At 40.5% G+C, this 16,231-nt stretch overlaps 1 protein-coding gene across 8 annotated transcripts in view; it reads left to right on the forward strand.

Moving 5' to 3' along the window:
• DYNC1I1 (dynein cytoplasmic 1 intermediate chain 1) overlaps nt 1–16,231 on the forward strand; it is a 272,928-nt gene that overhangs the window by 201,504 nt on the left and 55,193 nt on the right. For all 8 annotated transcript variants that reach the window (XM_084896671.1, XM_084896669.1, XM_084896672.1 and 5 more), the window contains 3 exons: nt 7,602–7,748; nt 12,095–12,208; nt 15,411–15,544. In XM_084896671.1, the coding sequence (XP_084752797.1) occupies nt 7,602–7,748; nt 12,095–12,208; nt 15,411–15,544 (395 nt within the window). The remainder of the gene's footprint in view (nt 1–7,601; nt 7,749–12,094; nt 12,209–15,410; nt 15,545–16,231) is intronic.

Below are 16,231 nucleotides of genomic sequence, written 5' to 3' on the forward strand. Positions count from 1 at the left end.
AAAGGGAAGAGTCTATGCATAGTGAGACACTTTAGGCTTTTGGGTTTTGTTAATGGTCCCACTATAATTTCTGACCTAAGTGGCTTGGTAATGAGCTGATGTGGGAGATTTCATGACTCTATGGGTGGACCCTTCAAATGTAGACTTATTTTATCAGCAGGAGGTTGTTAAGTGACATATGGAGACTGAATGTTCTTCTTTTTTCAACCTCCTCAAGTATAAATCATGAATCCTACAAATTCAGAAAGAAATTGCCCACAAAGCAATACATAGATCTCTCTATCATACAATTGTGTTTAGACAGTCTTGCCAAAACAATAGTTCTGAATCTGATTAGCCTGCTTATTATTGTGCTTGTGGGAAAAAAAAAAAAAAAAAGGACACCTGATAAATGAATTCTATTGGATTCTATAGCTAAACGCCATTACTACCTTTTTTACATGTCAAGGAAGAATTCATAGACAAAGAAGCTGGCTCTCTTTTTACATGGTGTAACTTTCTCAAGGAGGGGGGAGGGGGGAGAGGGAAGGGGGAGGACCCATATTTCAGAATGCTGTGTCTGCCCCCTTTGCAAGGATTTAGTGCTTTTTCAATAAAAAATAAATTTAATTTGTGGCTCCACTTCAAGTAAGATGGTTTGATGGTGAAAGTGGAGCAGTCCCAGCTCTTGATTTAGAGAAGTCGTGTGGCTGAATCCCTTAACATCACTTTCATGTGGTTTGGGTGAGCCATTCTCAGAAACCCCAAGCATTTTTGAAGATACTAAACTAAAGACATTCACGATTCTTCCCTCTCTTTTTGCTATTAATCCTTCCTGTTTTAACAAGCACTGGAGTTAATGCTGCCTACACTCTTTCCTGTCAGATTGGAACGCTTTTTCTTCTCTCAAATAATCTCTTCTTTCTAATTCATATGACATCGATCAAAGGGTTGGATGCCGACCCATGCCATACCCAAATATCAACTTCCTATTTTTTAATTAAGCAGGATTTAGACATTTGATTTGAAGAAAGCTAGTGCTTTTTAACATTTAAAGCATGCCATATATTCATCTCTTCTTATTTTTTTTTATAAAGTGAAAGTTTGCTCTCAGATTGTGCCTCATCCTTATTCCAGCCTTCCACCCTACACATAGCAACCTGGGTTTCATATTGAGAGAGAGAGAGAGAGAGAGAGAGAGAGAGAGAGAGCGAGCGAGAGCGCTATTGTTGTGTTGACTATTGTCATTGCTTTATTTAACAATCGGGAAAAGAGGTCAGCTCTTCTGACTACATAACCAGGTATTAAGTGTTTTGAAATGTATTGTGACCCACTGCAATTGAATATCACTGACATAAGAAGGGATTATGTCAAGTTAAATAAGTTAGAAAGAAAAAGACAAATACCAGATTTCACTTATATGTAGAATTTAAAAAACGAAATAAAAGGAATAAACAAAATAGAAACAAACTTATAAATACAGAGAACAAATTGATGGTTGCCAAGTAGAAAGGGATTTGGGGGAATGGGTGAAAAAGTGAAAGTGATTCAGAAGTACAAATTTCCAGTTATAAAAACAGTCACAGGGATGTAAAGTGCAGCATAGGGAATACAGACAATAACATTGTAATAACTATAGATGGTATCAGATGGGTACCAGATTTATCAAGATGACTACTTCATAAGGAATATGTCTAACCACTATGTTATACTTCTGGAAAAAATAAAATATTGTACATCAACTACAATTGAAAAATAAATTTAAATAAATAAATAAATAGAAAATCTTTTCTCCTCTCCCTCCCCCCCCCAAAAAAAAAAAAAAAAAATTAAAAGCTAGTAGGATTCAGAGCAAGAAGTCAGCTCTGGGGACCTCAAGTGTGTTAACCCTTTTCTTTCCACCTCAGTGCTTCCTGTGGCTCAGAAACTGAAGATTTTCTGGGGAACATAAAGAGGATTGAATAATTATTTAAGAAAAAAGTTATTAAATTGTCCAGACAAAGTTGTCCTGAAGATAGCAAAAGGTTGATAAACTCCATGAGATCAGAACCATGTCTGCACACTAAAGTTTTTAAAAATTGAGATATAATTCACATACCATAAAATTCACCCTTTTAAAATGTACAATTCAGTGTTTTTGGTATAGTCACAAAGTTGTTAGCTATCACCATTATCTAATTCCAGAACATTTTGTCACCGCTCCCCCCAAATAAATCCTATATCCCCATTCTCTCCAACACTTGTTATTTTCCTTTTTTTCTTTCCCCAGCTTTATTGAGATATAATTGACATGTGAACATTTAACCATCACAGCCATCCTAGTGGATGTGAAGTGGCATCTCACTGTGGTTTGATCACTAATGTTTGTATTCTCAGCACACAGGTCTGGGCACACGATAGCCTCCATATTGAAAGGCATGAAAATTGAAAGGGATTCTAAGAAAAGTCTCAGAATGACTGGCTTCTAATCTTTAGGAAATCATATTTTAGAATGAGCTGCCTTTAAAAAAAAAAAAAATACAAACTCCATCAAGAAGTAGCATGCAAGTTAATTTCTAATGGGGTGATAACTATCAGTAGATGGCCACTCTTCTTAGAGTTTAGAATGACATGTGCACCTGGGATAGAAACTTAGGCAAAGAAAACAAAACCCTTTCCCTTCATCTCCATTCAAGTTTAAGTGCCCGGCTTGTGACCCCTGTGGTTGGCTTTAGCACCTTTACGCCTTGCATGCAGTCAGATGCCTGGTGCTACATGATTGCCTAGAAGGGAGGTTTTCGACAGCAGTGTCCTCCAATTCCATGTGTTTCCATGTGAGTTCCTGAAGTACTTGCAGAAATACATACTAACTCACTAGTAGCCAGAAGTATCTGATCTGTCTGCCTCGGAGCCCTCTGACAGTTAGGCATTTGCTTTTAGGCAAATAAAATGTCAGCCACCATTAAACAGCATATGGCAACAATATGGCCATTCCCTCTCCAGGGACCAGCGTCTCCCCAAAAGCGATGGTACTTAAATAGGAGATACTTTTGAATGCAAAACCCCTATTGCTCTCACCCAGGCATGATGGCTGGGGAGTGGGCTGAGTGCCATACACAGAAGGACAAACCAGATCAAATGGGAACATAGGGGACCGGCCGCCCAGCCAGCGACGGCCAAAGGCGATTTGTCCTAGGCAGCTGGGTCTGTGGTTAAGGGGAGGTACCATCCCTAAGCTGGTCTGGATTAGCTCCATAAAATAGAAAACAGCTCCCACAGCCACTTAAGAAGGGGTTGAGCCGACTGCAATTGAGTACAGTGGTGTGCAGTGAGCGGAGGGAGACATTGAGAGTGAAGTCTCCACCCGTCTCCTCTCGGTGGCATTCCCTCGGTGAATGGGGTAATATAAACTGCCTTGTCTCAAAATGGATGATGAGGGTGTGGAACCCAGTTTCCTGGGTCGATTCGTGTTCAAGTGGACATGTGCAATACGGGGAAAGAGGAGCACCATCTCTGCAGAGGATACCAGAAATGGTCACTATTTCTAGTGACCTGATCCTGAAAGCATTGCCTACGCCTTGCTTGTTGTAATTTCAGGAACTATACAGTATCCAAATCATCAAAATGTGATACTTGTCCTGGAATTATACCTCGGGTGTTACTAGTTTTACTATAGTCGGTCAGGCTCATCAGTTTTATATCAGGCCTTTAACATCTGAGCTTGCATTTTGGGGCTCTTGAGTTGATTGTCAGCATGGCCACATCAATGAAATCACTGGCCCTCTGAAAGCAGAGTCCAAATGTAGAGTGACGGAAGCTTTGATTAGATAACATCATCCAAAAATTCTTGTCAATTTGATCATTATTTTTCTACTTGGGTAAACTACTGTATTTGAATGTGTAAAGGCCATATATTATTTCTCAAAGTAATTCTAAGACTCTAGTATTGTAAAGAATAAAATAAAACAAGTAAAAAGTTGAGAGAGAGAGAGAGAGAGAGAGAGAGAGAGAGAGAGAGAGAGAGAGAGATTTTTATAGAGAGATTTTTATAAGAATAACAAGGTAGGGAAACTTCTCATTTCCAGTTGATTTTGTTTGTCTAAATTGTATTCATCATGTAATTTAATAATGCTTTATTATGACACTGAATAACTAAATTAACACAAAATGTTAAATGCCTAGGAAAGTGATTAAATTGTGTAAAAATGATATTATTAATGCTTTTCATAGAATATGCCTCAGAAAGTGTACTGTTAAAAAGGAGAATAACAAAAATCACATATTTTAGTGTCAATCAATTTTTCTGGAATGCCTTTTTACTCTTTAGTCATGGATGTAACTGACAGGGCAATATCATCCTTTGCTCTTTGTGCTGACAGTCTATAAATTCCATGACAACTGGCAGCAACAACTAGATCGGTAGCTGTATGAACAGCCAGAGGTTGCAGGAGTTTTTTTTCCAAGACACTTTGCTCCTAGGAGGTTGATGCATACTTTCCAAATGAGAAGAGGAGCTGAGTTCTCCATCAGTGCTGAGTTGTGGGACTGTTCAAAAGGAACCTAAATGTTTCGATGAGAAATAAAAAATTTAGTCAGTCATCCAAACATTTGCCACCATTACATCAAACATCAGGGCACTTTAAAAAATCTCAAGAAATGACCGAATTCTAGACGTTACATCTAAATAATTGAGATCATACTGCCTTAACGTTTCCATATGAATGATAGCATGTCAAACGTGGCATATCCTGGAGATCTGGTTTGAGTCTTTATATATATCCTATAACACATAGACTGTTTGGTATAATTAATGCATTAGGCCTTAAAAATAAGTGAGCATGTTGAATCACATAACTACTCCTACATGTCTAATCTTTCAAATATAAAGTAAGTATGTCCACTCCATTCCTCATGGAGATATTGGAAACACTGGTCTGCAGAAAAACAGAGTCGCTCCTGGTGGCAGAACTCTAGTGCCCCTAGGGGTTGTTACTCTTTCTCAGCATTAATTTGACATTTGATCAAATGTAGGTAGAATTCTGAATTTGAGATGAGGGCTTTTGTGACATTCACAATTTTTTGAAGCAATTGGGTTAGCACTTAGTGGGCACTCACTGTGATGAATGAAGAGTAAATGAATGAATGAATAAAAAAGTAAGAAGTAGATTCTCACTTTGTGGGGTTGGAGTCTAGTTGATTAGCCGACTAGGTGTTTCAGTTTCATAGAAATACCTGCACTGCTCATTTTTCCCTAGTTTAGTCTCTCAACAAAACTGTATAAGTTTTGGAGCAGTATTTGCTGGGATTTAACTGAAATGTAGATGCAATAAAGTGGTCGAATTCTGGATTTTTCTAATTTAATGACATTCCTTTGTCCATGTTGATTGGAGCTTTGGTAAATTCAATTGTTGGTACCACCTGGATAATTTTAAGTCTTTCTGAAGCTTTAAAGAAAACGTTTTCAACATAGCCCGAGCAACATAAGAATTTCATCAATTGAAAACTAAGAATCATTTCTGTGGGATGTGTAAAACAAGAAGCTGACCGGCATTATTTTCTTTTTCTTTAATTCAGTATCATTATTGAGAGTTATTCTTGAACTTTATGAAAACCAGATTGGGGCACACATGCATGTTCTCCATTGAAATGTGTTCAAGGAATTGGAACTGAAAATCATTCAAACTAGGAAAACATGACATTGAAAAATAGTCCACATTCTTTAATCTACCTCAGAGTGTCTGAGACTGTTTTTGACTAGAAAGCCTTAGGCTGGTAGCAGATCTGAGTTTTTTAGAAATGGGTGTTTAGCTTCCCAGTCAGAAAGAGGTCATAATTTTTTTTCCCAATCACTTCTTTGCTGGCTTGTCAGTTACAACCTTTGATCCTCTTTGTTGCTCAGAAAGCTATGATTTCTTGCTGTTGTTCACAGAAAGACACCCAAATAGTGCCTGCCACTCAAGGCCCTGTCTTGTCTGGCCCAGGTGACCTCTTCAGTCACATTTCCTACTACCTGCCTCTTCCATGCAACCTCTTTCCCAGCCAAACCAGACTGCGGGCCTTTCATCAGGCTCTGTTTTGGTGCCTCTAGTCTTTTATTCCCATTATCCATCTCTGTTTTTTGTTTCTTATCCCCTCCCAACTTTTTTTTTTTGAGGGTGGGGGATTAAATATATTTTACTGATTTGAGAGAGAGAGAGAGAGAGGAAGGGAGAGGGAGAGAGATGGAAGCATGGATTGGCTGCCTCCTGCATGCCCCTACTGGAAATGGGGCCCACGACCTGGGCATGCACCCCGACCAGGAATCAAACTGGCAACCTCTTGGTTCTTGGGTCAACATTCAACCACTGAGCCATACAAGCTGGGCTCCTTTCTCTTTGTGGAATGTTCATACTTCATATACATGTCCTTCCATGAGGTTTTTCACGCTCCTCTCTTCTCTTTCTTAGCTAAAACAAATCTTCCCCTATCACACACAGGTGCTCCTATGATTTAGTCATGGCATGTACCACATTCACTTGCAGGGTGTCATGGGACAAAAATTCACCTTACTCCGCTTGCCGTGGTACCCACCACCTGCATGACTGTGTCTGTGCAGAGGCACCTTTTTCCGTTTCATACAAAGGCATGGCCTGGCACGGGTGGATTAGCAGCAACTTTGCCTGCCTGCCTTTTTACTTTACCAGGGCACAAGTTCATGGAGTGCAGTGACTACCTTTGTATTACCCTCATGCTTGGTACAATGCCCTCCTTACACGTAAGATCATTTATTAAATTTAATTGAAGGGATGAAATGTATTTACTAAAAACAATGACTTCCACACATAAACACAAACATGGAAACCGCTGCAGGAAACAAAATGGACTTCTGAGCTGATGTGGACGAGCCAACTTGTCTGAGTTTAAGTATATCATGGCTCTGTCTCCACTAAGCAATTTCCTATAAAATGTTGTGCCCAGTAGTCTTTTGTGGAATTTCAGAAAACCACATTCACGACGCTATGACAGGCCATGGCAGAGTTGGACTGAAATCCGTTTCTGACTGTTTGTTAAAATAGGCAAAGAATAACATTAAGAATTGTCTGAAGTGGGCAGGATAAAGGTCAGGAGAATGTTCATGGGAGGCGAGGGAATTGGAGGAGGAACCGGTTGGATCAGCCTGAGGTCAGTTCGCTTCCTAGAAGTCTACACGAAGCCAAAAACAGAAAAGGCACCCCATCTTGAAAGCTCTTCAAAGCCTTGCCAACACTGTACATAGTGTAACTTGATGTGTCCATGACCTTAAAGCAAAGGATGGCTTTGTGAGATGGAGAATTAATATTAGCTCAGACACACTTTTATTGGTCAGTGGGAGAGGTCCATATAGCAAGCTTTCCAGACCACAAAGCAATGATGTGCATCAGATAGGTTTTATGCCTATTGGATGACATGGCCAGGACTTCAGATTTCAAGTTTCAAGCGGTAGCCACTGGCCACCCTCTCAAGGGAAAGTCTGTGTACAAAATGTCCTACTCGCTCTGCACTTCATCATTCCTTTATGTTTTCCAGGATGTGTTGAGTCTATGTAATGAACTGTTTTCTCTTCAGGAAGAAACTAGCTTTCTCCAAGCCTTTCACAGTGCTCCTCTCTCTGCTTTTCTTCACAGTCCTCCGTGATGTCAGTCTGCTTTGCTCGGTTCCATCCCAACTTGGTGGTTGGTGGGACGTACTCGGGCCAGATAGTCCTGTGGGATAATCGCAGTCATCGGAGGACGCCAGTGCAGCGGACACCCTTGTCTGCTGCTGCCCACACAGTAAGTCAAGCTTTTGTCACATCCCCTTTTGGCCATACAAGCCCTGAAAGAAGGGATAACTGACAAAAGTGGAATGTTTTCAGTAAACTCCAAGTACCAAGTATCTAATGTATAGTGATTGTATCCTGACTGACTAAAATGAAGCCGGGTGCCAAGTAGGCGGAGGAAGCACTGGGTTTAGAGAAGTCTCTCAATATTCTGCAAGTTTTTACACATAGAAAGGATTTCTTTGGATGTCCCAAAGGTTACCTGTAAGGGTGGATTCAAGCTAAAAATGGCAGAGGGAGAAACTTTAGGAAAGGCATCTGTTAAATTGTTTCCCTAAACAAACCCTTCACATTTACATGTGAATATAGAAAGTCCTTCTCAGACCGACCATGAACAGAGGAAGCATTTCATGTCTCTGAATGGCACATGAGTCTTTTGCCAATAGGCCTTTTCCACTTGTGATTAGAGGGAGTGCTGTGGCTTTAAATTCTGGAATGCGTGGTGTAAGTCTCAACAGTGAAGTCTGCAGTGACAAAATAATCCCTAAGGTTAAAAGTTAACATCTCAAAACCATTACCCATAATTTAGCAGAAGAGGTTTAGTATAGTGTTTGGAAGACAACGACTCTGTCATTTCCTTTAAGAGACTGACAGGTGTGTTTAGCGATTGTTAGGAGGAATGGGAAGACAGGCATGTCTCCATCAATCCTTGCTACCTTGACATTCAGGGTAACTGATGTTCCTACTTTGAAATGCCCAAATTATGCCCATGGAAACAGCTCTACTATTGTTTCAGCTTCCTTAATGTGGTTGCCTCACTTGTTTCATCTGCTGACCTCAAAACCACTCTAGCTTTAAAAAGGGACCGTTGGCTGTTTCAGCTAGACCATGGAGAGGAAAATTCTTCCATCTTGTAAGAATGACAATGGGAAATGACAAATACCAAGTTAGTCTTAATTCTTATTGACTGGGGCCCAAGACACATGCAGGTGAAACGAGTTCTTGGGGATCTTGGGAAATTGCTCATGCCTACCCCATTTCTCCAAACTAATAACAGAAAATTGTGACCCATGAGAAGATGGGCTTGGCACAAGTGTTTGCTCAAGTAGCGTGAAAACACTTCTTGGCTCTGTGTGTCTATCTGGTGTCTTTGTGAGCATACCTTCTGAAATTTCAAAAAATTACAAAGCCAAATGTTAGATTATTTAGCAATAAGCTTTTAGGGAGAATCAAAATCCAGGAGCTCTTCCAAAGAGTTCACCTTTCTTTTTCAAATAGCTTAGGTTGTGAGCATCACAAGGAAAAGACAATTATTGCCAAACAGTGACATTATTTCTGTTAGAAAATAAAACAATTTCTTCTTCTCTTTTGCTGTATTTTGTTGAACCCATAGCTTAAAAAGTACAAAAGTTTGTGACTGTCTTTCAACTTCCACTAATGCCTGGCTGATTGGTACCAGGATCAAAAGTGGTTAAGGAAAAAGAGGTCCACCACAGATTACTAACTAATTTCCTTTCACACCCACCACACATATGTATTTGAGACAACAGGAAATCCTAATTAAAGCAAAAGCCTTCTGCCACACAGTAAGTTTATTCCTAAAATAAATAAAAACAATCTGGCATCTAAACAGGAAAAATGAGTTCTGCCATTGCTTTTTTCTTTTCATTAAGTAGAGTTGTGTATGTCTGTGTCTGTGTATGAGTAGACATGCCCACGTGTCTGCTTCTGTTCTGGTTTCTTTACATCTCTCTTTTCTTTTAAACTGAGTTTTATTACTCATGAAAGCAGAGGCCAGTGGTACTGATTAAAGCCAGGGAGTGCCTACCACACATATTCCTTCTTTAGGCATTTGGCTTTTACACATTCTTCTAGCTGCCTTTTTCCCTACTGTACCATTCATGGGAGTCCCAGTATATTGGGGTCTCGCTGATTTGTGTTGATGCTCCATGGCTAACAACAAAACCAAACCAGTGGACTCTTGCTGAAAACCCTACATAGATTTTAGGTCCATAACACTGTTTGGACCTTGCTTTCCCATCTTCAAGGATTTTTAATTAAAAAATTTGGGAAGACACTGGTTAATAAGATTATATAAGCATTTCAAGTGTACACTATTATAATACATCTTCTATATATTGCATCATGAGCTCATCCCAAGTCAAGTCTCCTTCCAACACCAGGCACATTTAACCCCCTTTACCCTCTTCAACCTCCCCCCACACACCTTCCTCTCTGGTAACCACTATACTGTTGGCTGTGTTATTGAGATTTTTTGTTTGTTTATCCTAGTCCTCCCTTCCTTCCTTCCTTCCTTCCTTCCTTCCTTCCTTCCTTCCTTCCTTCCTTCCTTCCTTCCTTCTTTCTTTCTTTCTTTCTTTCTTTCTTTCTTTCTTTCTTTCTTTCTTTTATATTCCACATATGATTCTTGTCCTTTTCTGTCTACCATACTTCAGTTTTGCTAAGTCTGCTCTTTTTAGGTGAGAATTTATTTCACCCATTCTCCCACTGGATTTTTGGGCAGAACTTTGTAGGATGTGTGGCTCAGGGCTTGCGTTTGCATACTGCTTCAGGTCCCACACACCCCAGGAGAGACTTGAGGAAAAGCATTGTCCACAGTCACCCCACCAGTTAGGCCCTTTGATAGTAAGGGACCTGATCAGGATAACATTCAATTTCAGATCTCCCATGCCAAATCCACTAGAGCTGGTTCATTGGAAAGTTTCTGTAGGCATATGGTGTGGAAAAGGCATAGAGACTTAGTTGACTGTCCATTAGCTGGGTAAAAGAGATGATGTGATCACCACAGCAGCAAATGTAATCTTAAGATGCATTAATACGGGCGTATTTTTTAATCACATGAGAAGTGACAATTCAGCACTCCCTGGATTTCTAGATTCTCTCCATCAGAGTATGGGTAGATTTTTTTTTCCCCTCACAACTCCAGTGTTGAGAGAAACTCAAACAAAATACAGCATATTCAAAAGACTGTGATCAGGATGGGGAAGGTATTGAAAACTAATACTCAAGGAACAATTGAAAGAATTGGTGATGATTAATCTAAGTAAGACAAGACTGAGGGAGGAGGGCATGATAACAAACTAAATATTGTTTTGACTTGACCAATATAATCCCAGAAGGCACCGTACTCAAAATATCACTTTGAGCTTTCTTTGCTCCATTGGTGGAAGGAATTAGGTGCTAACACTACCCCGAAGAAAGGTGTTTAAGCAGAGTTTGGACCACTGCTTGCTAAAGGCAGATGAGCAGCTGGCCTAAATGATTATTGTGGTCCTTTCTGACCAGGAGTTTATATGATAATAACAGCTTGGGAACCGTTCTTTATATAATATCAACTTTCCAATATTAAAGATTGTTTCATTGTCATTGTGGCTAGGTATAATGGACAGTAACTCATCAAGAGTAAGACTTAGACTGTCAGCTATTTGCACAGAGAAGCATCAGCTAAGCTGTGGTTTGGCCACTGATGGCTAAGCTGCTTGAAATCTAACCCAAATTGCTGCTAGGTTCTGCTCAGACTAACCTTCCATTTAGTATTTAATGTGCAGCTGCAAATGATTTTAGGCTACTGTTTAGGATTCTACAGAGTGGGATAACCTACTAGAGTTATGACAGAAGGTTAGAAAGCCTCTTTCTTAGGACTCCTGGGGTGTATATGTGACCTTTCTCAAGGTCCTGGCTAAATCTAAGCCTCCATACTATGGCAAATGACGTTTTGAAAAAGAAATCTACCATTTTCTTAGATTTTGCACTAACATAAAAGAACCTAATTTTATCTCATGAGGTACATTGTGCCAATGGTTTTTACCACCAAGGTCTCTGCCTCAAATTAAAAAGGCTGATGAATATTAACCACTTTGTATAAAGAATGTTAACAAATGTTTGGCACAATGTAATGCCTTCAACTCCAGATTTAGTAACACATATTCCTTCCAAAAGCCAATAGTTCTCCCCTTTTGAAGACTGGCTTTTTCCATCACTCTTGGTGAGCTCAGAAGCCAAGCTGTGCAGTAGAGACTCATTCAAGCAATCCAGATTCACCTCCCTGCATGGCTTCTACCCGCCAATCCTCAGTTGCTCTATGTGGCTTCCTTCAGCTCTATTGCACTGCAGCTGACTGAGCCCCGGGAAGCTTTGCGTTTCCAATACTGTGTGTTGCTGCCAGGGCTTTTGGAAAGAAATCAGGTTCAAATCAAAAGTGGCAAATGACCTGAGGCCTGTGTTATTGTAGGATTATGCCCCTCTTTAATCCTTGTTTTAGAGTCATGTGTTTAGCACTCCAATGTAAGCATTTCCTCCTGGATCGGTGTCTGATCCTCCATGTTTACGTTTTCACAGCATCCCGTGTACTGTGTGAATGTCGTTGGGACTCAGAATGCTCATAACCTCATCACCGTCTCTACTGATGGTAAAATGTGTTCCTGGAGTCTGGATATGCTCTCGACGCCACAGGTGGGTTTGTTTTCCCCTACACAGAAGAGCATCCTGGTTAAAAGAGATGCCTGCCTAATGGAACACAGTTCCTAAAAGCCAAACCCCCACATCCTATAGGAGCTAAAACCAATGGATGCACTTGAAAGCGTGGGGCCTGCTTTCAGCAGTCTCCTCTTGAAGCCAAAACCCATTTCCTTTACCACAAATCATGTAATTATTGTAAGACGTTAATCCTTAGGTCAGTTTCAAGTGAAAATGAAATAATCCATTTTGAAGCGTAGTAATTATAGAAGTTGCCTGTGGTATGCATTCTACCTACCCTACGGGATTGTGAAACAGATGCAAAGGAGGCGGGAGCTCTATCTACAGAGCAATCCCTCTAAGAAGAGGCATCCCGGCAAAACAGACACCCAGGCCCTTTCTTGTATTCATTGCCCAGATGACTGCCTGTGTGTATAAAGAATTTGTCAAACCATCTGTTTTCTCCTCTGGAATGTTGTTAGTATGGTTGCCGCCATTCCTTGCTCAATGAATGAGAAGTCAAAAATGAAACAGTTCCAAAGGTTTCAGACCACTGCTGATTACAGTAATGGGAATCAAACAAAGGAATAGAAGGCAAGAGATGCATGGATGGAGGCTTCTGAATGCAACCTTCAGAATATATGCATGTATACATAAAATCAGGAAGACACTACCCACACACACACACACACACACACACAAATACGTACCCTCACTTTTTTTTCTTCACATTTCTTTGTGGGGGGGAAAGTAACTCTCTTCCAGCTAAAAATCACAGAGAAGAATTTATTGCCATAGCCTTTGACAAAAAAAAAAAAAAAGTGAAGAAACATGAAGAAAATTGTAAAAGATAGCTAAGAGATGATTCTCCATTTCAATATTCCTATTCCCTTTTTTGGAACAATGAATGACCCAAGAATCTCTCTCCCGCAGTTTTAGAAAACATGGACGTTTCAAGATACATAAGGAAATGTAGAAACTATAAAGAACCTCCCAGAAGTCTCCACAAAATACAGATGTAGAGAATGTGAAGGCTAAATAAGTTTTTTAATACGTTTTTGGGGAGAGGGGAGCTAATAAGCATCTTATAGTTTAAGTTACTCTATTTTTGCTGACTTGAACATTATGGAAGTCGCGAGTTGTGTGTGGGTGGGTATTTTATGGCTTTGTCTTAAAATTCTCAAAATGCTCTTTTAAAGGCATGGAGATTGTAAACAGATACAAGAGCCAGCTCTCTAATTAGGAATTTTTAATTGCCCATTTTGCTGATTAAACATGCATTTGTTTTGGTTAAAACCAGTGGTGCAGGGGCTACAAGACCGTTTTTGTTAGTTCTAGCATGCCTGCATGGTTTTCTTACCAGTGACGTACTCCTGGCTCCATACACAGATTGAGGGTTTCATGCATGATACTCTGTTGGAGGCCTGGTCCCACTCTGTCTCAAGTGGGAGACCAAGAGACTGTCCCTTCCCTGCCGCTACTTTTGTCGATGGAGCACACCATTGGATGGTCCCGTTTCCTGCTCTATGTTGTCCCAGGGTCCCCTCACTGATGCACTTACCCTGTGGATCTCAGTACTGGGAGCATGTCGTGTGAGCACCTGGTCTGTGCTGCCCAGACTCTGAGCATGCACTTCGCATTTATGGACTCCTTGGCTGAGCTCATATGATTTACTTGTTTTTTTGTTTTGTTTTGTTTTGTTTTGTTTTTTAAAAAAAAGGACTAAATTCACAAGCAGCTATAATAACATGATCTCCTAGAATCGTGGTCAGCAAACTGTGGCTCTTGAGCCACAAGCGGCTCTTTGGCCCCTTGAGTGTGGCTCTCCCACAAAATACCATGGCCTGGGCGAGTCTATTTTGAAGAAGTAGTGTTAGAAGAAGTTTAAGTTTAAAAAATTTGGCTCTCAAAAGAAATTTCAATCATTGTACTGTTGATATTTGGCTCTGTTGACTAAATGAGTTTGCCAACCACTGCCCTAGAATGATTTGGTTTTAAATTACTTCATGTGCACATAGTAGGCTACTGTGTTTCCCCGAAAATAAGACATCCTCTGAAAATAAGAACTACTTACAGGTTTCCTTCTGAGTGAAATATAAGGCATCCCCCCGAAAATAAGGCCCCCCCTAGGCTAAACATGAGAGATTTGGTCCACTGATTCTGAAAGAAATGGAGTCACAAGAAATTCACCAGGAAATTCAGGAATTGGATTGTTATGATGATGTTCCAGAAGATGATGACATGATTGTCATTGAGTAAATGAGTAAATTCTTGGTACTGTAGGATTCACAGTTTGTCTGGTTTGTGTTGACAACTACCGTACTATCGTACCATATACAGGTAATAAATTTCCTTTATTTTCATTTAACAATAAATGTGTACCGTATTCTTCTTCATGGAAAAATAAGACATCCCCTGAAAATAAGACCTAGCGCATCTTTGGGAGCAAAAATTAATATAAGACCCTGTCTAATTTTCGGGAAAACAGGGTATTTGATATAAATAGCAAAAACATTCATGGGTATTAGTCACAATTACTCTTCCCTGTCATTACACTTGGTTCAGCAGAATGTGTTTTAAAATGCACTTAAGGTCCCTATTTAAAAAAAATAATTTTAGATAAAATAGAGACTCTGGCTTACTACTTTAAACGCTTATGTAAAGACTGTTCTTCGCGGGCTTCTAGCTTGTGCACCCAGTGGCCACCCTGGAGGAAATCTAGTCCCGGTGGCAATCTGCTTTTTCCTGACCTGAGTGACAACTTTCTGGTTTCAGTCGGTGGAGGACATACACTTGGCTTTGACAAATGGGCTGGAGTACATCTGATATTAATACATGCGTCGTCTCACGAACAATTGATTTTGAAAATGTTTGTAAATACAAGGGTATTGTGTGTTTTATTAAAGCCTGGGGCTGACAAGTGTAACCATTACAGTATTATCTTTAGTTTCTGCACCATTAGTTTCAAAACTCTCACCTGTCATCTCTGCCCGACTTCAGCAGCAGCCGCGCTGATGAAACGCAGCCGCCTGAAACCAGAGACACACAGAAGCCCGCGGTGGGGCTTCTGGCACAGCCAGGGTCTTTTGTAACGCTGCGTGAAAAGCAAACAGAGGATTTGGCCAAATGATTTTTCCGTGCTGTCTTTGGCATGGCGAGGGGTTGACAGAGGGAATGTAACCGCGTTGTGTTTTGGTAGGAGAGCATGGAGCTGGTGTACAATAAGTCCAAGCCTGTGGCTGTTACCGGAATGGCTTTCCCGACGGGAGACGTCAATAACTTCGTGGTTGGCAGCGAGGAGGGTACGGTCTACACAGCCTGTCGTCACGGAAGGTGATTTTGTTTGCTTACCAATGACGTGTGCCTCATTTCCGAGAGAGTCTGTGATCGCTTTCTGGGTTGTAACCACCTTGCATTCCGAGCGAGGTATTTCTGAAGAGATGCAAGCCCCACCTCAAGTCTTGAGGATTGTATGGCATCCATGTGCTCTGGTCATTAGCCTTTTGATGGCTCACGCTGCCTTGAGGAAAAAAGTCCCCAGCTTCTCAGCACACCATGTAAGACCCGGACTCCCTGCTCATTTCCAGGTTCAGCCTTCAGCTCCAGCCACGCACCCATGAGTTTGTACATTCAATTTCTTCCTATCGGACTGGTGTGTCTCTCCTATTGGCCTGGATAATTCCTCCTCATTTTCCAGAGCCAGCATAGAGCTCATGCCTCATGAAATTTTCTCCAAACTCTTTTGGGCAAAGGAAACTATTCCCTCCTTTATGTTTCCATAGAATTTTCATTCCTTTATTCATTCATTCCTTCAAGGAATATTTGTTAAGCACCTACCATCTGCCAGGCACCATTATATCATAAGGAACAAAACAGATGTGGAGTTCATATTCTGATTGAGCTTGAAAGACAATAAACAAGTAAATATAAGATTTAAGATGCTATGCACTATGGAGAAATGAAAGTAGAATAAATGGGATAGGACTAGAGGCTGTCAGATAGACTTGCTATCTATAATAA

The sequence above is a fragment of the Pipistrellus hanaki genome (genome assembly GCF_964339955.1).
Source record: "Pipistrellus hanaki genome assembly, chromosome: 10".
Lineage (NCBI taxonomy): Eukaryota > Metazoa > Chordata > Mammalia > Chiroptera > Vespertilionidae > Pipistrellus > Pipistrellus hanaki.